This window comes from Cyprinus carpio, chromosome B24, assembly GCF_018340385.1.
Source record: "Cyprinus carpio isolate SPL01 chromosome B24, ASM1834038v1, whole genome shotgun sequence".
Taxonomy (NCBI): domain Eukaryota; kingdom Metazoa; phylum Chordata; class Actinopteri; order Cypriniformes; family Cyprinidae; genus Cyprinus; species Cyprinus carpio.
The window spans coordinates 16,526,776-16,552,467 of NC_056620.1; the positions used below are offsets into that span (position 1 = coordinate 16,526,776).

The 25,692-nt window shown below is 36.9% G+C and overlaps 1 protein-coding gene across 1 annotated transcript in view; it reads left to right on the forward strand.

Annotated features, from left to right (window-relative positions):
- The window catches only part of LOC109049148 (disco-interacting protein 2 homolog C-like), a 98,058-nt gene that overhangs the window by 38,304 nt on the left and 34,062 nt on the right, over positions 1-25,692 (forward strand). Inside the window, 7 exon segments of the mRNA XM_042751562.1 lie at positions 9,348-9,419; positions 13,234-13,341; positions 15,707-15,832; positions 16,737-16,946; positions 19,715-19,840; positions 24,313-24,447; positions 25,438-25,557. Coding sequence (XP_042607496.1) covers positions 9,348-9,419; positions 13,234-13,341; positions 15,707-15,832; positions 16,737-16,946; positions 19,715-19,840; positions 24,313-24,447; positions 25,438-25,557 — 897 coding nt within the window.

Sequence of the window (25,692 nt, forward strand, 5' to 3'; positions counted from 1 at the left end):
TGTGTGCATTCGGGTCCACAGGGGTCTCGCGTTCTCATCGACAGCATTGTTGAGCCCAGGGGGCAAGCATAAAATACGCAGAACAGCTAGCTGGGAACATGTCCTGTCTATTTGATGAGAGAAGGTTCTTGTGCAAGGTCGAGCACATCGAGATGGCAGTCGCTCTCCTTCCTTCCCACGCTGTCACAAACAGATGCTAAAAAACAGGTGGCAATATTTCAGCACTGCTTCTTTTCACTGATGAGAGATGCAAACCTGGGCTGATCATTATGTTATGATGATCCTTAGTTGATTATTACAGATTTATGAATGTGTCAGATTTGATGATGCACAGTTTATGTGTGCCATATTGGTTATCTGCCAAAAATTATACATTTTTTAGAGGGTGTTGTGATGCAAAATGCCTAAAATTGCTGTTTATTTGCTGTATATTTAAACAAAAGTATGTAACTGGCATTTAATTTAATATATAAATGGTAGATTTTTAAATATATGTTTTAAAATATTTAAAATGTGGATATACACTACCATTAAAAAGTTTGGTGTTGCTAAGTATTTTTTAATGTTTCTGAAAAGTCTTTTTTAAAATTATTTATTAAATCAAAAGTATAGTAAAAACAGTAATGCTGTCAAATATTATTACTGTAATTTAATACTATTAATTTAATTTATAGAATTACACATTTTTAATTATATAAAAATGTATTTTGAAAATATCTGAATCAAAATTGTTTTCTATGTTAATATATCTTAAAATGTAAAATGCTGCTTCAGAAATCATTCTAATATTCTGATTTGCTGATTGAATATAAAGTTCAAAGGAACAGGATTTATTTGGAATAGAAATGTCTTTACTGTCACTGATCATTAATTGAATGGATCACAATTTAATGTATACAATTTTTATATGTACTGTTTATCTGGTATTGACCTTGAAATTAGAACAATTATCAACATTGGCTAGAATTTTAAAATCACTGCATCTTTAATCTGACTCTGAACTGATTTATGCCAGTATGAGTTTGATCTAATCATTACAGCTTGGTTCATTAAAATATAGAGTTAATTATCACAGTCTGACTTCAGAATTCTATCTTGGCTCTGGATTGATTGTTGCAGACTACCTCTTATTTGAATACTCCAGCCTTACTTTGAGTTGATTATTAGAGTCTGATTCTAAGTTAAGTATTCTCTTTGACCCTGAGCTGAGTGTTAAGCGCAGATACTGAGTTGAAGGGTACGGTATGTATAGTAAGAGCTTTAGACTGTGGATTCATGCTGTAGTAGCGTGGCTCAGTGGACCCAGATTTAAAAGGGCTTTACACAGAGTCAGACCACTTTATTGACCCACAAACGGCTAGCGGCTCCATCCAAAACCACTTCTTTTTAAAGTAACTTAAGTGTGATATGCAAATCCCCAGCTTTTGTAGTGCGTAAATATGTGGTTTTTTGAAAATCGGTGAATGTTGGGGTATTGGTTAATTGAATTGGACCCACTTACTCCCACTGATCTGTTATTTAATTTTTCATTTTCACATACAGTACCTTTAGGAGTGCAGTTGAAAGAGTCTGGCATGTGGGACGTGGTAAGCCTATTGGTCTTTTTTCCCTGCCACATCTGTGTTTAGAGCTCCAACAGTGCACTGGGACTGATTGTTATTTCATCTGCCTCCGTTCCAAAGCCAGCAAATCACTCAACAGAGCATCAGGTTGTCCGGCAGCAGGATAAATTAAGCATTGTGTCTTTATTAGTTAAGTGGACAAAAGGGTGTCCATCTCTGTCCAAATAGTTCTCACTCAGTGATTAGCAGTTCTCTTCAGGTCATTGATGTGATGATGATAGTTATTCCATATGTATATGAACTTCAATTCATGAAAAATAAAATTAAGCTTATTTAAATGTATTATTAATGCATGTTTCTGGTCTGATACATTATGTAAAAAATATATGTATATATTTTTGCAACGTTTAATCTATGTAAGCTTGTTTACTTAATGGAATAAAAAAGAAAAAAAGTAATTTTAAAGCTGTCTTTTTCTCTCTGTTTTTTTTTTAATCTCACAATTCTAACTTCTAACTGTGGTGGATGTAAAACAGAATTGCAAGTTATAAATTCAGAATTTGGACAAAAAAAGTCAGAATAGTGAGATATAAACTCGGAACTGTGATTTAAAAAAGTCAGAATTTATATCTATAGTGTATATCTTACAATTCTGACTTTTTTTTTCACAGAATATCAAGAAAAAAGTCTGAATTGAAAGATCAAAAGTCTCAATTACCTTTTTTTGGCAGAAATGGACTTCCATATTAATCTGTATAAATGGTCTTCCATTGTGAGACATAAACTCAGAAATTAAGAGGTATAAACTCAGAATTGTGATAAAGAAAGTCAGATTTCTGAGTTTATATCTTGCAATTTTGACATTTTTTTTCCTCAGAATATCAAGAAAAAACTGAATTGAGAGATCAAAAGACACAATTACCTTCTTTTGGCAGAAATTTACTTCCATATTAATCTGTATTAATGCAGTTCCATATTAATCATTTTTTCTCAGAATATCAAGAAAAAAGTCTGAATTGAAAGATCAAAAGTCAATTACCTTGCTAACAAATACAATGCTAACATGAACTGTAAATGAAACATGGAAACTGCTCCTGAATAGAATAAATATATCATACCTTCATGCAAATCCTTCCCAGTTAACACATGCAGTACCAGTAATGTTATTTATCGGTACTGTACTTTTATTTCACGCCTTGCATGCTTGTAGTTTCTGTGCTTTAGTGAAGTGATATACAGTGCAGCGCCATGTTCACGCGTGCTATTGAAGAGTGCATGCTACGAGCACGGTATAACATCTGGAAGGACAGGATAGTTCGTTTCTCTGAGGTGAGAGACTTTAAACAACAGCCTGCCCCGCTTTATATAATGAATATCAGAGTATCAGGCTCCTGCTCCACTGAACTGCTGCATGAAATCATGTCCGTTCAGTATCCTTCGTTAACATTTCGATGGTATGAAGAAAAAACAAGTCTTGCAAGAGCTTTCTCTAAGGCCTCAGTGGATTCAATAATCTGTTAGACTAATGGAGAATTATCACTCGGTGTTTGCTGACTCTTGCGTTCTCCAACAGTCACCATAGTTACCTGTTCTCCCATGACTACAAGTGTTCCATCACCTCAAGGAGTGAAAATTATACCTGAATAAACATGGAAATATGAGCCAATTCCCCGTAATACAATAAGAAAACCTGCTTTTCGACAGTCTCTCAGCCTGTATTTTTATGTTGTGTCCTCTGGATGATTCTGCTGGGAAAAACAGTCCCGATGTATCTGATCAGATAAGGTCTATCGCAACTGAAACCGTCCACATCGGCCTTTCCTGTCAATGTGCTGCGCTTCCTGTTATCTTTTTTTTTTTAATGTTTGCAGCGCTTGTTGATATCGACACCTTTCTCTCGCTTGCGGTCTTATCGCCAAGCTTCTACAAAGGGGTCAAGGGAAGAGTATTTCCTCTAGGGAAAGACATATTTCAATTTAAGAATGGTTTATTCATCGAGAAAGGCCGAGCACTAATGTAGCTATGAGGCTCTTACATGTCACGAATACCTGGCCTTGCAGGAGTTTCAAAGATTCGACCGGCCTTCATTCACACAAGTGAATTGTCTGTGTGTTTTTGTTTTATTTGAGAGGTTTGAGTCAGTTGAGTGAAACTCTCATTGATTGGGAGGTTCATTACCAGCACTCTGGAGAGACCGTGGCTCAGCAGTTTTCTGATATCCCTCCTCCCATGAGGATATACAGGCAAAGAAAAACATGTTGACTGCGTTGTTTTCACATCAGACAACGGTTTTAACTGTCAGAAATAGCAGTTAGCCCTTCAGGCGCACCCTTTTTGTTTAGTAATTTGATCCGTGTTCAGCTGTTCGGGGATAAAACACATAGCTCATTGTTACTTTTTGATGTGCACTGTGGGATGGATGTGGGTGATCCGGGCAGTTGGTGTGTAAATATAAAGAGTGATGTCATTTGCGGGTGATGTGTTTTAAAAAATGTTCATTGTACAGGGGCCCCGAAATATGTTTGGATACTTAAAATGTCTGAATTTCAATTAGGGGTACACGTTAATAAATAAATAAATAAATATTATTATTTTGTTTTAATTTCATGATATAATGAATTTAAATAAAGTTTTAATATTTAATATATAAATATATGTCTTCATGTTTTTTTGCACATGCATATTTTATTTTCCTCACTTAATTATTTCCTCTTTTTCTTATACTTTATTGTTTAATGACACTGTTAAATGCAATCATTAGCAAAAAAATGTTAAATAAAAAAATTCTAGAATGCACTTGAAATTAATTTGGCACATTTAAATCAGTTGATTTTTTTGTAATTTATTTATTTAGACAAAAAAGTCATTTAACAGACATTTTTTAGTCATTGGCCATAATAATAAAAAATTAAAAAAAAAAAATTTTTTCCCATATTTTATTTTACATTTTTTGCACATGCATATTTTTTTTCCCAACTTACTTTTTTCCCTCATTATTTTTTTTTTACTTTATTTTTTAATGACACTGCTAAATGTACTCATTAGCAAATATCAAAATTCATAATGCACTTGAAATTAATTTGTTCCATTTAAATCAGTAGATTTTTTTAATTTATTTATTTAGACATTTTTTAGTCATTCGCCATAACAATCATTTGTAAAGTGAAAAATAATTATCAGCCAATATTTTAATATCAGTGCATCCTTACTTTGATCAAAATGTAAAAATGTGTACAATTATTATGGCATTATGTAACAAAATATCATTCTAAATGGCATCTTTCCTCCTGAATAAGTTTTTAGAGTTAATTTTAATCAGCAGGTCTTGTGATGATTATTGTTGAATGTGTGAAGTCAGTTCTTCAAGTTCACACAGGTGTCCTAGCAGTCTTAAATTTGAACCATAAATCTATTAATTGCTTTTTTTTTTTATCACATCTTTATATGAAACATTTTGCTTGAAAAGTGTGCTATCTTTCTTTAAAATAAATGCCACTGGCTTTGACATTTCATTATCTAGTGCAGTGACATTCATACATTTTTAACTTTCCAAAAACTTTCAGGGGACGTTTTATTTGCTCTTGCTCGTTTTGCCCTTCACACAGTCTCACACACAAACACAGGTACAGTAGATGATCACAGCACATCTGACGCCTCGGCCCTCTGCCTGATTAGATCCCTGTGGAATACTGCCTTACACCAAACAGGAAACCAATTACATCACAATATCCTGTCTTTTTGGAACACGTCCCTGTGACATCATATTCCTCACACTGCACTGTTCAAAAACCTTCTGTTTGTTAGAGCTAAAGATAGGTTGTATTACACGAATCGATGCAGAATTTCTTTCAGCTATTGTGGCACGCTATAACACTAGACGGAGCATTTCTCGTGCTCCTCTAGTCCCTAGAAAGGTCTACGAAGGACTTGTAGATATTCTCCAAGCTCGTAATCCTCTTAGATAAATAGAAGAGAATTTTTGCTTGTGAGGTTGTGATTTCCATAGAGGCAGATTCTTTCCACCCAAGCCCATTATTAAGACGTTTATGTTGTGGAAAAGGCAAAAGGATGGTTTCCTGTAGTCTGTGAGCCATAAGCTCCACCACCTGTAACATGTAATTACATTGTGCGCTCATGAAAAACCAAGAATTGCATTGTTGTTGAACTTTTTACTGAGTGGAATGAAGCCATTTTGTTACATGTGTTTGCCTGTTAGCATAGTCTAGCTCAGTGTTTTTCAGCTGAGAAGAGAATCATATAGGGCTTTTTTTTCAGTGTAGTCACATCCAGATGTCAGCTCATCCAGAAACACGTGGGGTAATCGGATCTGTACAGCACAGGACTGTTTTACATTCAGTTCAGAGTCTGTTCTGAAGGAATTTCAGGAGGGTGGATCCACAATTCCAGTCTAGAATGATTAGAGTATCAAGAACAAGTCTGACATAGAGCTGGATAATATGTTGAATACTGGCCATGATTTGCTGGTGTATAAAATTAAGTAGTATTGTAAATATGTAATTAGAATACTTTTTCAGGATTCTCTAATGGAAAAAAAGTTCAAATCAACAGCATTTATTCAAACATAGAAATCTTTTGTAACAATATGCACTACCACTCAAAAGTTTGGGGTCAGTGTGTTTTTTGTTTTTTTTCAAAGAAATCAACAGTTTTATTTAGCAAGGATGTGTTAAATCAATAAAAAGTGAAAGTAAGGAACCATATGATTAAAAAAATGTTTCATTTTCAATAAATGCTGATATTTTTAAGCTTCCTAAGAATCCAACATTGATAATAAATCAGCATATTAGAATGATTTCTGAAGGATCATGTGACACTGAAGACTGGAGTAATAGCTAATGAAAATTAAGGTTTGCCACCATAGGAATAAATTATATTTTAAAGTATATTAAAATAGAAAACTGTTAAATATTTCACAATATTAGTACTTTTGATCAAACAAATGCAGCCTTCATGAGCATAAGAGACTTCTTTAAAAAAAATTAAAAGTTTTTCATTTAAAACCTAATTGTTTAGCACATCTTAAACCCTGCCGTATTTCTGCTAATGAAAATGAGGCATGTGGGTACTTTTGCAATATTTGCATTGACGCCTGTGCAGATGTTTTGATTACTGTGCTTTTAACTCAGTTAGATAAACATTGTTTAGACCCACAGTGTTCGCCTGCGTCTCCTGTTGATCTCCTGCAGAGCGGTATTCCTATGTTGATTTTGGCCGCTTCATGTAATTCTTGACTATGTGAGATGACTGTTGCCTTTGGAGGTGTGTGATGTTACTTAGTTTTTTCAGAGGAGTCCAGTGTCATATAAATCTGTCAGTAGAAACATGGAAGTACATTCCACTCTTTCAGCAGATCAGATTGCTCGTGGAGAAGAACTAGAAGTTCCTCTAAAACATCACAAACCCTTTTCCTTTTTAGCTTAAACAAAGCGAGGTGAGTTATGCACCGAAGTGAAATTCTTCATATTGGGGGTTTGTTCAAACTGTCGTTCCCGCCGCCCTCATTTTCGCTCTCTTCACGGCGGAGTCGTCTGCACTGGCGTTTTTCCTTGCTTTTAATGGTTACAGACTTAGGCAGAGGTGTCAAAATTTATGAGGGACTCGTCCCTCAGGGAAGGACAAGGAAAGAATAAGATGGCAAGAGAGAGAGTGTGTGTGTGTGTGTGTGTGTGGAGCAAAGAATAAGTAAGCGAGATAAGGACACTGAACACTATGAATCTCCTGAGCAGAAACCTCCACATAAGGCAGTTTGATTGGCAGCAAGTGGGTGTGAGGAAATGAATCATCCAGTCTCTGTTTAAAAAAAACCCTTTTCCTTTTTGTCTTCTGCTTTTCTTTCATCCCAATGCCCCCTCCATCCTCCTCCTCATCAAGCCTTTAGCCTCCCAGCCATTTTTATTGGGCCGTTAAAGAGGTCATTAGGGAAAAAAAGCCTTCACTGTCACTTTTTCCTGTCCTTCCAATGATCTAAACTGGAGATGTTCACTAGATCACAGCAGTATAGCGCATACAGTGTGCGGGAACATAATTATGTTGGCATCAAGGGTGAGGAGGACGTGATTAGCTTTGTTCCAAAACATACTGTGCTGCCTACCTAGACTGTATTTTAAGGCACCATCTACTAAAGGCCAGCCAAAAAGGTAGGCAGCATGATGTTGACTTTTAAGATACCATGATTTGGCCTTCTTATTATTCAAAGATGAGACTGAATGTATTCTTCATTTGGTGCATTTCCATTACAGATTTGTGCAAATCTTATGCAATATTTTATTATTATATGTTGATAAAAAAAATCATCGGCTTTTCTATTAACCAATGTTTTGCGACTAAAATGTAATTTTTTCCCTCTCGTAATAAGTCGTGGCAACGGATGTTGGTAGTTTGAATTTCCCGAAAAACCACCTCATGAGCGTAAATTTTTTTTTGCGATGTATGGGAATTAATTTGAAATTGATGTGTTTCCATTGGGTGTATTTTCAATATGCAATTTCAGTTTGCGCTATTTGAAGGGTAATGGAATTGAGAATGCAGTCCCAGAATGAAAATTTGTACTTTTATTCAACAAGCTCTAAATTGATCAAAAGTGACAGTAAAGACATTTACAAAGTTACTAAAAAAATTTTAAAATGAATGTAGTTTTTTTTTTATTATTATTATTTACTTTCCTTTCAATGAAGAATCCTGAAAAAAGTTTCACAGTTTACACAAAAATATTCAGCACAACCGTTTTTAACATTGATATAATAAGAAATGTTTCTTGAGCAGAATGATTTCTGAAGGATCATGTGACACTAGAGACTGGGGTAATGGCTGCTGAAAATCAGCTTTGCTTCACTGGCATAAATTATATTTTTTAAATATATTTAAATAGAAAACAGTTCTTTAAAATTGTAATAATATTTTACATTACTGTTTTTACTCTATTTTTAATCAAATAAATGCAGCCTTGGTGAGTATTAGAGACTTCATACAGAAGCCAAACTTTTGAATGGCATTATATATTTAATTCAGTAGCAGAAAGTATTAATACAAATAATTCAGTAAATTAATTAAAAATGGCATATTCAGTGTTATCTTTAGGTATGGTGGATGGATAATAATTGAAATGGTCACATTTTCTGTTATATTTAGAAGATGGATGCTTATATTTTATTAAGTGCCAAAAAATATCATAATTAAAATGGCATGGTTTTTCAGTGCTTAGAAGTTTTATCATTTGAATCATTCGTTTGTTCTGTTCATGAACAGTGCTATGTGTGTGCTGTTCAGCATTAAAAGTCAGAAATTAATTTCATTTATTAATATACCTTAAAAGGCAGCTGCCTATGTAGGCAATAGACAGCAAGGCGGCTTGCAAGGTTTTATAACAGAACTATTGATTTGTCGTAGCTCTCTCATTTAGTTATTCTGTCACTTGTCAAGTCTCTGCCGTGCTCTCGGTATGCACCAGATCTTTTCTTAATTTCCAATCAAATGTGACGGCCCAGTCTCTTAATGCTTTGTGACAAGTCACAAAACCTTGTTACATTAATCATTGCAGGATGTGCTCTCCGTCACACACACTGTCCGGATGGTTTCCTCAAAGATCTGCCCAAAACACCTTACCTGACCATTTACTGAAAAATATTTTTTTCAAAGCCAAAAACGGATATCCTGAATAAAGCAGGAGGTGTGGTGTCATTCTACAGTTATAATCCGCTTAAGCAAAGAGCCGATTGTGATTTATTTGTTTTTATGCACATTTTTGACGCCTCCTTTCTCTTGCAGGTGACATCACTCAGAAAGGATATGAGAAGAAGAGGTCGAAACTGCTTGGGGCATATCTGCCACACCCTCCAGGTAAAAGCCCCAACTCTCACCTCACATTTAAAAGGTCACAAAGTGCGTTTGTACCCACAGACTTTAAACAGCTGACAGAACCAGATTTTCTACACCAGATGGGTTTGCCTTGCCTTCTCTAATTTAAACAGATCCTAAAAACCTGCAATGGGAATCTGTTTCCTGTGGGCTAATATTCTAGGCATTAAGATCTCAACAGATGGATTTCACAGTCGTTCTCTCGTACTTACTGTAAATGAGCAATGACTTTTGTAGGGCATCCTAGGCTGCATTACTATGCATATGGTAAGGTTGCACATCCATATATCCACCTTTATGCAGGCTTATGGGATTTTAAATGCCCATTTTATTATTTAACAGGCAGGAAGCTTAGAGAATGTGCAGGATTTGAAGTATCATTCGTATTCGTAGCTCTTAGAGGTTTTTTCTCATCCCTAACCTTAAGCGTGAGTAATAATATGAATGTTTAGATGTAGGTTAGATGATCAGATATCTGATTTATAAACATTCAAAAGTGGCCTAAATCAGATGTATAAAAATGGATTTTATACATGGAGTTTAACAAATAAGAGTTGCTTGACTGTCTAAATGCAGCCTTAAAGTCTGAAGCTCCAACAGCTCTGTTTGGTCTCTTTACTCCTGTGAAAATCTTATTTGGAAAGCAAGGCCATCCATAACCAAGGCCTGCTCCAGACTTAATCAGTCTATTTGCCCGCTTTTTCTTCAGTGCTGCTTTAAAATGAGGTGATAAGTGACTGCACCAGAATTAAGAGGCTCCTCTAAGCTCTTCTCAAGAGCTTCATAAAAGGTGCTTAGAATTTTTTTCTCTCGTTTCATTGAACTGAAACAACCCCTTCTTATGAATATTAGTGGGGATAAAAATCTAACGTTCAGTGTTGCTTTTAAATAAGGGATTCATCAGTTGATCACCCTGGTCATTTGTTTAAGTGCACTTAAAGTAAATACTTTGCATTTAGATCTGTAAAAGTCACTGCTGATCAAGCGTCTCTGACTTCAGATGGCATCAGTCTTTAAAAGCACACCGGGATCATTAAAATGAAGAGCTCTGTAGAGTAATTGCTTGGTGTCAAAGAACTTTTTAAGAAGAACTGTGCTTTTTTTCCAGATGAAGTGATTTCTTCTCTTCTACAGTTTTCCCAGACAGGTATTTAGGAAAATATATTTAGACAAGTTTCATAATCTCTTCTTGCTTTGTGATTTTGAAACTATGAGTGTGTTCCATGAATTCAAGTGCGTTCAGTGAATCGAAAAGTCGGCTTCAATAATTTTTTAATACATCATTCAAAAAATTTTTAGAAAACACTTGTAAAATAAATATTGATAGATATTTAAATATTGCCTTTCTCTGGATTATTTTTATATGGTGTATATAGCCTAAATAAAAAAATAATTTTCATGCATTTTAAAATAAATTTTGTGCATGTGTAAATCAAGCTTTGTTACTGTTTTTTTTATATTTTAAAGTCACCCTTTTTGAAGGCATTTTCAAAGCAAATGCATAAATATTACGTTTTGTCTTCAAATGGTTGAAAAAATATTAAGATATTATATTTTCAGCTGTGTAGCCCAGCCCTACCAATAAAGTTAGTGCTGCTTTTATAGTTTGGTAAGAATTTATGTAACTTTGGAAGGTCTCTGATTTGTGCTCGGCGTGTCTGGCTGCATTGTTGATTAGCACGGCTTCTGTTGCCATAGCAACAGGCAGCCCGCATGTTCCCAGTCTGGCTCCCAGTGAAAAAAAAATATACATGACATCATGCTCGGGCACAAAGCACGTATCGTAGACTGTGGCGCGAAGAGCGGCATGCACTAGACTCAACGGAACGCCTCCATTCCTGCGGGAACTAGTGTTATTTAACAGTCCCGTAAAGGCATGAACTTGCGTTTAATGATCAGTCATTTTATGTACTGGAGCAAGGGAACATGGCACAGTGACACCTCCCTCAATGATTGTGTGTGTGTGTGTGTCTCCTAGTTTTTAAGAGCATCCGGATACCAGCACAGACCTTCGACTGAATGACAGCCGTACTTAGACGTTAACCCAATCAGTATTGATCAGTGACTGTTAACCCTCGGCTTTTTAGTAGGAGGAAGACTGTGTTCATTGTACTTGAGTCAGAAATGCACCATCACATCCTCCGCTGCATGAGCTGGTGCATGATTCTGACTTAACCTGCTGTCTCACCTTCTGCCTTATTGAATGAATAAATCCACCCGCTGGTGTCTTAGGCTATGTCAGCACGGGGCCAAAATTGATTTCTCCGGCCTGCACGCAGAGCTCTTGGCTGGAACGCCGAGCGCAACCTGGGCCGTCTCACGTGTCTTAAAATCTGCCAGGAGGAGCAGAGTGGTGCTAAGCTCTCCGCTCTGAATCCAAGACAACAAAGAACAACAGAAGAGAACAGAGCTGGCTCATCACAAGAGCCATTGATATGAGTCATAGCCGACCAATCGCTGCTGTGTGTGCCTGGAATTAAATATTTTATCTTTTCTCAATCAGGACTGCACTTGCAAAGACGTACTGTATTGGCAGATATGGATCGTTTACAATATATATGGCCCGCATAGAATCGGCAGCCACAAAACACACAGAAATCTCAACAGATTTCCACAGAATTTGAAAATGTTATTCGTAAAATCAGAAAATTCTCTGCTCTGAAGTATTAAACAGATTTTTCTTCCAAATTTGTTAACTAAAAGATACATAGGACTGCCAATGTTTAAATTATTTTACGTTTTTTTGCATTGTTTTATTTTTACATTTTATTTTACACTTCCAACCAAATGAAATCAAGTGTCAAAACATTACAATAGTAGAAAGGTTAACTTAAATGTTTTGCACTTTTGTTGCCATTGAAAACGAATATACTTTTAAATTAGATAAAATAAAATATTATCATTCAATAAGTAGATAGTTATGTTTGTCACTATTTATAAATTATCTATTTTTTTTTTTTTGGATTGCTTATTTTGTGTATGTTTTCTGGATTGCTATTGTTTTGTGTTTTGTTTTTTGGATTACTTTTGTTTTGTTAGTATTTAGTTTTGTTTAAACTAAAATTTACAAACAAACATAAATCAACTATTACTTATCACACAATTCTTACATCTTGAAATTCTTACAATAACTTCCAAATATCACACAATTTCTGTATATCACGCAATTCTGAGAGAAAACATCAGAACTTTGATTTCTATATCTCGCAAATCTGGCTTTATAACTTGCAATTTCGAGTTTATATCTCACAATTCTGAGAAAAAGTCTGAATTGTTAGATAAAATTAATTACCTTTTTAATTTATACTGTCAGATTTTTTATTTTTTTTTTAATTTGGAAAAAAAAAGATTCTCTTTCCAATAATTAATAAAACCACTAATAGTGATTAAAACAGCAGTAATTGAGCTGCACAATATAATAGTACTGACCAATAATAGTGGTCCACTATTATTGGTCAGTACTATTATATTGTGCAGCTCAATTACTGCTGTTTTAAAAAACAGTAAACATTTAGGTCTGGAGGGGTGAGAGATCCAAAAAAAGAGGATAACAATATGTTAGAAAGAAAAGCTGCACTGAACTTAGAATGAGACAAGAAAGTAGGTTGCCAATGAGAAATTGAAAGAAGAAACCGCTGATTAAAATGAGAACAAATCAGTGTACCTGTATCTCTTAGCCCATCTGTGAGGGAGAGTGTTACAGGAAGAGATCAATGAAGTGGATATGTAATAAATGAGTCCCTGGCTGAAACTGTAATTGTAATTGTCCCTCTCTTGCTCTCTTTGTGTCCTTTAGGGCTGGAGGCGTCCATGGCACACGAGCGCCGGCCACTCATGGCGCCCTCCGCTTCACGATACCACCGTAGACGCTCCTCTGGCACCCGTGATGAACGTTATCGATCAGGTGAGTCAACCGGCAGTTTATTCCTGCAGTGTAATGAGTAATCCATCATGACTCTTAAGCCCCGTTCACACCAAGGACGATAACTATAACGATAACGATAAAGATATAGTTCTAAAAATTGTTCCAAATATATTAAAGAGATGAGTCCACCTCACAACTATATTCAGAGCGATTTTTTTCCAGCCAATCAAAATCCATCCTGCTATAACGGCTCGAGAATTTAAAGTGATGATAGAATAAACAGATGATATAGTTTGCTGGTATGGACGCTAATGTCGTTATCTTTATAGTTATCGTTCTTGGCGTGAACGGGGCGTTACACTGGAATGATGGGAAATATAGCTGCACAGAATTCCTGTACCACAATAATAGTCCTACAGCAAGTAAACAAGAGAAAAGTGTAACAAAACAGATCAATACTTCACTGTGAGTATTCTGGTCTCATAATTTCAATTTCTTTATATACCCTTAAAAAAAGATCCAGACAATTTACCTATTTATACCATATATTATTGCAAAACTGAAGAAAAATAGGTAAAAAAAAAAACAAAAAAAAAACACTTCGGAATCAAGGAAAAGAAAGAAATAATATAATTTTTCTTTAATATTAAAATAAAAAAACACACACTCTGTTTTAAATGATAATGGTTTAAATGCATGACATTTTAACAGGTTCAACCATAAAAATTGTAACGTACATATAGTATATATATATATGTACTGTATATAAATCATTTTAGAAAAAAAAGTTTTTTTTTTTGTTTTTTTTTGCGTGTCAGATTATGGATTTGTTTGTCCCTGAATATGTCACTGGCCTCCTCCCTCTGGGCCATTACAGTATACAAATATTGATATATGATATGTACATGGGAGAGATCTATCTGCCATAAGCTTTACATATTAAAATTGTATCTGTTCCTGTCCTGACTCTGTATGTCTTTTAGACAGCCACAGATTCAAAATAGAAAGATGAAAGAAAAAAAGGGTTCAGTAGTCATGAGACAGCATTTGAGCTTTTCGTTACGGAATGAGGTTTTATGATTTATGGTAGATTTGAGGCAAGTTTCCCAACAATAAATACACATTTATTTTTGTATTTTTTAGTAATGCTGAACAGCACATACCAGGCTTCAACCACTGTCTTACTTTAATGACAACGTGGATTCAAAGTGGACCATATTTACAGTAATATTTACGTTCTTAATAAATGTCCCTGCATTTATTGTGCACATTCTCAGCCTCTGAAGCCACTTTTCTCATCTGGTGATGTCATCAAGGCCACACAGTTGAGGAACAATTTGAAATGAACTAATAATATCATCAGCTCCAGTCAAATCCATATGGTTATGTCATTCTCCGTCTTATATAAACTACTCAGAAGTTTATAAAATGAAAATGTAATTGAAACATCTTAAGTGTAAGTGTCAATGCATTTAAGAAAAATAAAAGACATTTAAATCACCATTTTGCTGCACATTTGGCTCAGAATGCATTTTGAAATTCACACTGCATTTTGGTACAATAATCACACGGTATCACGATGAAAATGCAATCTCAAGTGACCAACCCATAAGTTTAAATGCATTTATAAAAAATGGCATTTAAATGATCATTTTGCTACAGTTTTTGCTTGGACATATTAAACATATCTAATCAATTTGGGTAATACAATTTCATTTTAATTATGCAACTTATAAAGCATTAAAATATGTTTTTAATTTACATATTAAAATGAGTTTAGAAAATGGCAAATGTAAATTATATAATTGAATTTTCATTTTCATTTTGCACTAAATGTTGCACATATGTATGGGACAATGTAAATTAAATTAAAAAAAAACAAATCAAAATAAAATAAAATACTGTCATTTTGCATATTATATTTCAAAATGAATTTTGCTACCCATATGCTTGCATATATCAGTTCCCTTTAACTGCATTTGAAAAGTAATTAAATCAGAATATGAGGAAATATCGTATCGGATTATTCATGGGCGTGTAAACACAGTCAGTGTGTTGATGGAATATGTTGTTCAGTATCTCATTAGAGAGTCCAAATAACAGCTTGGATTATTAGAGGCCATGACTCTGCCAGCGTGAGGAGTGCAGCCGTGGGTACAACCTACAGTCAGCCATGGTGTCATCTCTCTCTCTCTCACACACACACACACACACACTGAGATGAGTCAGTATTGCAAGATCACAGAAGGGCTGGAGGTGGTGGCTTGGCTCTCGTCACACACTCTCACGACCATCAGCCAGAGAGACTCATCTCATCCACGTCACTGTAAACACCAGCTTGGAGGTCAGCGGCTAGTTAATACAGATTCCCTTCATTTCATTTCTCGTTTTTTTTCCTCCTCAGATGTCCACACAGAAGCAGTTCAGGCAGCACTAGCCAAACACAAGGAGAGGAAGATGGCCGTTCCCATGCCGTCCAAACGCCGTTCTCTAGTGGTACAGACCTCTATGGATGCCTACACCCCCCCAGGTGAGCTTCACACCTGATTCTAAATCATCGTTCATTTAAAGTCAACATGAAATCCAAAATAAACTCTTTTTACAATCTTAAAAGGAGAATTTGCCTAGAAAAGTCCAGTGATTATTTATTCACCCTTGTGTTGTTCTAAATCTTTAAAGACTTTTAAAAATACTTTATTTCACCCTTGTGTTGTTCCAGTGTCCAATGTTTTGCTCCAGTTCTAAACGACTTTCCATTTCGACTGATGTCATCTAGGCTGGGTAGGCAGGGAAAATATCACTATTCAGTAGACAAATAGCTATTGAGGCATTGTTTTAGGCTACTTTTGTATGAGAAGCAGCCTTTTTAAAAGGCTTCATTGTTGAACACTAACTTGTCAAGATTTATTTAATTCATTTATTGAAAATTGTGAGAATGGTTTGTGATTTAGAAAAAAACATCAGAATGAGTCAAAAATCATAAATAAGTATGAGCTATTTTTTTTTCTTTTTCAGAAAAAGTGTGTTTGTGAATTTGTTGCAGTTCATTTCCAATTTTTATTGCCCCCCCTCCCAAAAAAAATAAAATCATTTAATTAGCTTAAATAACATTAAAGTTAAATTAAATATTTATAAAAAAGAATTTAATAATAACATAAATAAAAACAAATGAATTAAATAAATATACTAAATAAAAAAAAACTAGCATTATATATATATATATACATATTAATTGCACTTGTCCACCTTCTGGGCTGAAAAAAAAACTAGCATTCTCAATTTTCTCGTTTATTTTGAAATCCCACCCATGGGTTACAAATCCCTTTTCATGTTGACTTTAATTGCACTTGTCCACCTTCTGGGCTGAGTGTTGAGTGGGTCTGAGTGACTCTCACTAGGCCTCTCCCCCCTCTCCTATCTGCCCCCCCTGACAGACACCTCGTCCGGCTCGGAGGAGGAGGGCGGCCAGGGTGAGGGTACCCCCACCTCCAGCCAGGGCAGCATCAGCATGGAGCACTGGATCACTCGGGCCATCCACCAGGGTTCCACCACCTCCTCCTCCTCATCGTCGACGCAGAGTGGGGGCAGCGGAGCCGCGGGGCGCCTGGCTGACGTCCTGGCTCAAACGCATGTCGGCAAATCAGGTAACGCTCCCTCAACAAGCCCCGCCTCCACATCTATCCCTCAGCCAGTCACTCCCACACTTCCTGCCATGCTTCTTCTATGTGTGCTGTCCGCACCTTCTTTTGCTCCTTATCGTATAACTGTGCTGTTGTTGAACCACGCTAACAGTCATCAACATGATTCCCTGCTAATCTCCTCTAAAATTGTGTCTATATAGTTTTTTTTTTGTGTTAATAAAACTTAACATTTAATAAAAAAGTGTAAATTTATTTCATTAAATATAATATATAACAAAATACAGACAGGGCAAGTACAGATCTTCTGGTCTGACCGCACCAGCAGAAAATATCCTTGTTGTTGGGCCCTGAGGTAACAATTAATTCAACACAGAGCCAGTTACATCTCCCCATTTTGTCTGTTTAAAGTATTCCTGACTAGCCAGTGCTGCACAGATGGTAAATCTATCCATCCAGCTGATTTTAAATGTAAACAGAACGCAGCAGGAAGAGGAAAGAGTTTAACTGCCACTTTCCATTCCTCAACTCAGAGGCCATCGAAAGAAAAATGCCTCATTTTCAAAAACCTCACGAACCCTCTGTATCCAGAGGGCTTGAAGTTGTAGACTGTGGCTAAGTGTTTTAATAGAGCGATGATGTTATGTAGGAGTGCCTTGTGGAGCAGTTTAATGTCTGAAGAAAGGAACTCATCTCTTCCACACTGTCCTGTTACCTCTCTTCATATTGCTTTTTATTTCCCCTCACGATTTGGTTGTCTCATCGTTCTACCTCAGTTTCCCTTTCCTCTACCGACTTTCTTTCTTGCTCTGAGTTTCGAATCACTCTATCCTCTTTTCCTTCCACCATTTTGTTTCTTCTTAAGGGCATTTTACACGGTGCACTGTAGGCACAATGTTTTACGATTTTACAAGCGCTATTCCATACTTACAAACGCTGGCAAAAGTTGGCTGCTACTGATTTAGCTCAATGCTAGCGAGTAAAAACTCTCAGAATGAAGCGGTTTCTGTAAATTATATTCTGTGTCGTTTCTAAATTGTAAATAATTACATTGTCCTGCTAGAAATCTTTTTTAAGGCCCATTCACACCAAGAACGAAAACTATAAATATAAATGGAGCATAGCGATAGTTCTGGCAGGCCATGTTAGTCAAGCTTGCATCAGCTGACACTCAGCTGATCCACGTCTACCTATAGGATCGCGACACCAATCATAATTCCCTTCATAAGGTCCCTTCAGTCATTATTCAGCAGCTATTGCTTCGCTCAGGAACTAATCACCCACCTCCATCCCCAGCTCCTCCTCTCATCCAGTCAGGACTTGGCAGTGAATGTATCATTGAGTTAGACCACTGAATCATGTTGTTAAAATAATTATGTAGAACATTAATGCTATCTTCTACATTTATCATTGATGTTGGTTCTGTTCTGTTACCCTGGGGAGGGGGGGTATTCTGCTCTCCCTGCTTCTATCAACGCTAGGCTGCGTGGATGGGCAGGGAGTGTTTGCCCAGAACAGAACCATTCCCCCGACCTAAAATCTATGCTAATCGTAAGTTATACTGACGATAGTAGTCCTGACAGAACTATATTAGCGTTTTTCAATTAATGCTTAATCTCTTAATGCTCAAGCTATTTAATGTTGTCTAGATTCTGATTGGCTGTCAATGGTACTATCATTCATCAGCTAGAAAAAAATCATTCTGAAAGTGATTTAAACAATATTGTTCCTCTAGGTCGTTATCGTTATAGTTGTGGCGTGGACTCCACCATTCTCATAGAATAAGGATGATTATTAAACCTTTAGATTTATAGTTATCATTACAGTTATTGTCCTTGGTGTGAACCGGTCTTTAATCTACCTGGTCTGCCAGACTAGCCATTTTAGTTGAGCTCATTTTACCAGCTGAAAAGTGCCTAAAACCCATCTAAAAAGACCAGCTGTAGACGAGCAAACCAATGTAGACTGTTTTTGTTCAGCAGGAAACCAAATAACAAAATAAAATGACTCCATAAAATAGGCTAACCATGAATAGAAATAAATGTTTTTGGTGGGCAGACATTTGAAAACGCTCATTCTTTTACTCATTCACATTGCGTGGGCAACAGGGAGCGATTTTAGACACATCAACTCTGAAAGTCACAAAAACATAAAAACTAAACAAAGTTTGATTGGTTGGAGAATAATGACACATAAAATATTCTGATTGGGCAATGACACACACAATCTTGGCGAGCTTTCAGTGCCGCCTCCAACAACAAACTGGGAACTCGTGATTACCGTGTAAAAGAGCCTTTCGATTCTTTCCCTCACTTCCTTTTTGTCCTCCCACATGATAATGTTGTGGTACCATCTAAAAGCAGACAACCAACCTCAAGAGAGTCAGTCGTGTTCGGAGCTCTCAGAACATTGTTAGAGCATATTAAGTAACACAGCAAGGATCTTTGGGACATTTTTAAACCCACTGGACCAAGAACAAGTTTTGCAAGTGCTTCCCAGATTGTTGCTTTTGTCCCATATTTGTCTCGTACCTTTGGGAGAAACATGGCAGTGTGGGTGCTCCTTTAGGAATGCTCAATCATTCCCACCTCCTCCGCCCCCCCTTCCCCTTCCATGCAAGATATCCAGAGTCCTCGGGACTCTGTTGGGAACATGGCACTGTCCATGCTCGGCTCATCAGCCCCGTTCCTCTTGCCCCATCCATACCTGCGGTCAGCGAGGAAGCGGACGGCTCTAAGGTTCTGGTTCTCCCCCTTCCTCCCTTCCCCATCCAGGGCCGATCGCTCACCTCTCGTTGAAGAGGAAAACTATGCTCGGCGTAGCAGAGAATGGAAACTCGCTGCGGCGCTCCTGTGAGTTTGGATCAGATCTTCTCTGGCCACCGCCCTTGGAGTCCGAGGGTCAGTATATGCCCCCCAATGCACACACACACTTCCCCCAATCATCGGATCATCTAGAATGTCTCTGTGTCCTCCGTGTAGTTCTCTCTGGAGTCTGGGGGATGATGGGCCCCTAAGTGTGTTTGTGTTTGGAGTAGTGTGCTGTAAATTTGATGACCTGCTGTGTCTGAACGTCAGTTCTGCTGTGTATGTACAAATAAGTGAGAGAAACTTTCTGACAACAGTTCTGTTGTATTTGAGATTCGGTCTATCTGTGAGTAGTGACTGTGACTTGTGTTTTTTCTAAATATATATGGGGTTTTTTATTCAATTTTAAAGTGTGAAATGCTGTTTTCAGGCTTTCAGTCTGCTTTTAGATGTCCATTCTTTGTCTCTATGTGCTTATCGTTGTTGTTCTTTCCTGACCTTGTGTTTTTTAAGAATAGTTCACTTAAAAAATGTTAATTCTGTCATCATTTCCCCTTTATGTCTTTCTGAACCAATCTGACTTTCTTTCTTCCATGGAAGACAAAATGAGGAATTTTAAAGAATATTCATGCTGCTTTTTTCCATAGAAAGTAATGATGAGTAGGGGCACCATACAGTCATTGTAAAGTAAACTGTACAAATCATATACTATATTCCAAGTCTTCTGAAGCCATATGATAAATTTATGAGTAACAGACTGAAATTAAGTTTTCCATAGAGGAAAGAACATTGTACAGTTGTGGAATGACATGACGGTGAGTGAAAAATGGCAAAATTATCTTTTCTGTGTGCACTATTGCTTTAACTCTCAGTGTGTTGTCACTATCTGTGTATTTATCTGTTAAATTTGCATGCTTATTTGTTTAAATGTTGTAAATTGCATTGACATTTGAAATGTTTACTGTTTAACTAGTGTATAACCGTTGAAGTTATTTTCACATTCAAACATGGGACAATACTGACTGCTATATAAAGGTTTTGGGGTCAGTAAGAGGGCACAAGAAATTTGTGTGAAAGAAAAAGAGTGATGTTTGAGAGACGGTAATGACGTTTTCATTTCAAAGTAATACATTTATTTAACAAGAATGCATTAATTTCATCAAAAGTGACAGTAAATTCATTAAATTCAGCTTTGCATTACAGGAATACATTTTAAAATTCAACTTTATATTCAAATAGAGGTTATTTTACAATGTAATAATTGTTCACAATATTTCTGTTTTACTGTATTTTTGATCAAATAAATGCAGCCTTGGTGTACATATTTCAAAAATCTAAAAAAACTTCACAGACCCAAACTTTTTAACGGTAGTGTATACTGGTATTTTGATAAACCTCTCCTGTAATTTACAATACTCTGTTTATAGGCTATGTTTTGAACAGTAATTGCATCAAAACTGTTTACACTTTAGTAGAATGATAAATGAAAATCGACTATAATATTTCTTATCCATCCCTCCAGACTAGAAGGGTTGTGTTTGTCTGGGGTTTATTTGTCTCCGTGATGCAGATTTGCCATCAGGTTCCCTCACGTGATGCAAGACGTCATTTTTATTTGTCCTGCTACGAGCACCTCTGGGCTTTGAGGAAACTCCTTTTCCTGCACGTTAGTGTCCGTGTCACTGAAGAGCAGTGGGGTGGGGTGAAGAGAGAGAGAGAAAGGGAGAGTGAAAGAGGGAGAGAGTTTGGATGTGGGTTATTTTCAGCCTGTTACGTAAGCACTCGTAGCTGCTGGGTGTTTTCTCGTACACTCATCACTGATGGTAGAGGCAGAGAGGCCAGTGATGAAGCAGGAGACGAGGTGGAATACAAGGCAGGGAGGGAGTCCGGAGACAGGAGATTAGAGCTGGAGATTGAATTTCATATTTTGATTCAGATTCACAAAGCTCTCATGGCAATTTGATTTCAGATTCATTTGTTTGAGAATTGAGCCACACGTTGCACTGTGTGTTTTTAATTCACAAAAAGACCCAGCTCCTTAGAGTAATTTGTTTGCGAATTCTCTAGATGTTTTGTTTTGCTGAAAAAGAACCAGTTCTTAAGAGTCACTTGATCATGATTCATACTGATCTCAGTTTTTGTTTTTGATTCATTAAAAAAACGTGACACATAGGAGTCTTTTGTTTGGGAATTTGACTACACTGTTCATGCTGTATGTTTTGATTCGCTGAAAAAAGTATAAGTTCATAAGAGTCCTTTGTTTAAGAATAAGACCTCACTAGTAAGTATGTTTTTGATTCACTAAAAAAGCTACACTGGTAGTCACATCAGCCCTTCAGGAGATGAGAGAGAGTAGAAGTAGTGCTGATGGTGGGTGGAAGCCAAGTCCAGGGGTTGTGCCCTTCCTTAGTCACATTCTTCATCGCATTCCCCTTCTGTGCTTGGCACAGTTCCTCAGACAGGAGGCATCTCGCTCACTCACGTTCATTCTGTCGCCACTAGTGACAGCTTGACTTATCTCTCCCAGATATATGACTAATACTTCAATTTATATTTATACATGATAATACTATATATTTATTTATAAAGTCAGTCAGAAACAAACTGACTTATGGAGAAACAGAGCTGTAAATTAACTGTGGTTCTCTATTGAAAAGAACTAAAATACACCACTCTATCTAGTTATGATATTAATGTATCATATTAGTCAGTCTCGGATACAAACTCAGGGTCTGCATAAAACTTTATTACCTTGAAAACCATCTATGCTGAACTAAAGCTAAGTAGCTAAAAGCCTCTGACTGTGTCGTCCTTGATCACAGTGGACGTTTCTGTTAGGACCGTTTTGGTTGTTTTATGGTGGAGGAGGAATAGCGCCGGCTCATTGGCATTCTCCTCATTCCTGGTGTCGAAATTACACACGGACGGTTATTTCTCTCCGAATGGCTCGATTGGAGCTCGGGACATAATGGAAGGAAACTTTTATGAGCTTTTAGTGAAAGGCTCACCCATTGACATCTGCCGTTTGAAATTGTGCAAAAACGGTAAATGACATTTATTTACTCAAACGTTAGACAGCACAAACTCTGTAGGGATGTCATAATGGTAATATGTGGTGGCCAAGGGCACTGAATGTGAAAGAGACATTTCAGAAGCGAGCTGAGGGGAATGAGAAAGAGGCCGCAGACAGCTGAGAATTTATGATCGGAAGGGGAGGGTGAACGGCGAGAGAGAAGCCTAGCGGACTCACCGACTGGAAGTAAAAGGGACTGTAATTAAGGAAAGGATGAAAAAGCTCTCCTCTGTGACTCTTGCGTTCCATCAGTCTCTTTCTCTGAGACATGTGCATGGTTTGCTCAAAATCACTTCCTGTCTGCCCCCAACCCTCTTACTTTTCGTCATAAACAATGTGCCAAGTGTGTCAGGGCTCTGTATCAAAGACAGGTAGGACTGAAATCTTGTTAGAACAACAAAACAGTTGGTTTATAGGCGGTTCCATTTGGTCATTGGTTGGTCAAGCTGGTTATGCTCTGTATAACATAGACTGATCAGCCAATGATAAACATGAACCAGATGTACATTTTTGGAATATGATTTAGCTGTTGGTCATTAGCTGCAACAGACCAGTTACCAGTTGGTTTATAGGTGGTTCAAGTTAGTCAATGGCAGGTCAAGCTGGATACTTACTGTATAATATAGGTTTATGAGCCAATGACCAATTGACAATTTTTTTTGGAACATGATAGCTGGTTTAAAGTTGGTCATTAGCTGCTTATAGGTTTTTCGAGTTAGTCATTGGCTGGTCAATGGGCAAACCAGATTGACTGGTTATTTCCTGTATAATATAGATTGGTCAGCCTGCAACAAACCAGTAACCTATTGGCTTATAGGTGGTTCAAGTTGGTCATTAGTTGGTCAAGTTGGTTATGATCTGTCTAATATAGATTGATCAGCCAATGCTCAACTTGAAACAGCTGTACATTTTTGGAACATGATAGCTGGTTTAAAGCTTGTCCAAGTTGCTCAATAGCTGCACCAAACCAGTCACCAGTTGGTTTATAGTCGGTTCAGTTTGGTCATTGGTTGGTCAAGCTAGTTATGCTCTATATAACATAGACTGATCAGACCAACTTGAACCAGATGAAAATTTTTGAAACATGATAGCTGGTTTAAAACTGGTCCAAGTTGGTTATTAGCTGCAAAAAACAGTAAGCAGTTGGTTTATAGGGCGTTCAAGTTGATCATTGGCTGGTCAAGCTGGTTATTCACTATATAATATACCTGTACAGTCGGTGGATCAGCCAATGACCAACTTGATGAACCAGCTATACATTTTCTGAAACATGATAACCGGTTTAAAGATAGTCCAAGTTGGTCATCACCTGCAACAGATCAGTTTTATCTGGTTTATTGCTGGTTCAAATTGATAATTTTTTGGTCAATATATGTGATACAGTGAATAACCCATTCGGACCAGTTATACATCAGCTTCTCATACCTCCAAACCACTTAAGCTGGAGTTTCTCATTCTGCATTTTGATTCCTCCTTATCTTCCCAAACCCAGAAAATCACTCAGCCCCTCCGGACGTCACCACCTACACCTCCGAACATCCCGTTCAGGTGGAGAGGCCACAGGTGTCCACCGTACCCCGGACCACACCCAAATATGGCAACGCCGAACTCATGGAGACCGGAGATGGTGAGGGCACGAGAAATGTGTGTGAAAGAAAAGGAGTGATGTTTTAGAGACGGTAATGACGTTTTCATTTCAAAAATCACAATGGGCTTTGAAAGATTTACATGAACCATTTTCCTCAATCATTTTGACAGCCCATCTAGCATTTCTATTCCACCCTAACTTTATTTATTTTGGCAGAGGGTTTTATACAGAGCAACTTGCAAATAGTCCCCCTGCAGCAACCTGGGGTTAAGGACACAGTGGTGATAGCTGGTATAAATGCTGCAAAAGTATTGCTTATTGTAAATTCATGATAAGCAACGCATTACAGTATGTTATGTTTAACGCATCAAAATACAATCACAGTATGCATTTTAAAAGCACGCAACAAAATTATAAAAAAAACTAAAATATAAAACCCTGAAAATATACAAATGAACACAAATTCAATAATAGTATGTAAACAATACAAAAACAAAACTAGTTGATATTTAATGCTTGTATTATCAAATTACTGACGCTTTATATATGTATGTGTTATAATGGTTGATGTAGTTGTAAGTTGCATGTAAGCCCTAGAGATGATAGAAACCTGCTCTGATGGATCGTCTGTTATGGAGCTGTGATTGAGGGCATTGATCCCACTCTTATATTATTACTCTTTAATTTGATCTCTTGGGGACGCCCCTGAAGGACGCGTTTGACTGCATCTGTCAGAGGCTTTAATCAATATTTTTTGTAAAATTGATTTGTTTGGGGTAGGATGAAAATTGAGGTGTTGGATACATAAGTAAACACAACAGTGGGGATTTGAACATCTTCATTGTGCACATTAAGCCATCCATCTAATGTTTATGGCCAGTCCTTTAAACCCAGACAGCCTTGTGTGTGTGTGTTTATAGGCTCGTTCAGGTAGATTCAGGAAACTTGATTCATGTGTGAATAGTAATATTTGTTTTTTTCCAGGATTGTGTTTGTTTGTGTGCATTAACACATGTGTGTCCTCCTTAGGAGTCCCTGTTAGCAGTCGTGTTTCGGCTAAAATCCAGCAACTTGTGAACACACTAAAGCAGCCCAGACGACCTCCACTTCGAGAGTTTTTTGTTGATGATTTTGAAGAGCTCCTAGAAGGTGAGTGTTTGTCTCAGCATAATAGTTTTTTTCTGAGCTTTTCTTATAAACAAACAAATAGAGACATACACAATACCTGATTTGCAAACAAATCATTCTTTTGAATCTGTTCTTCTGATTTGAATCAATCAGTCA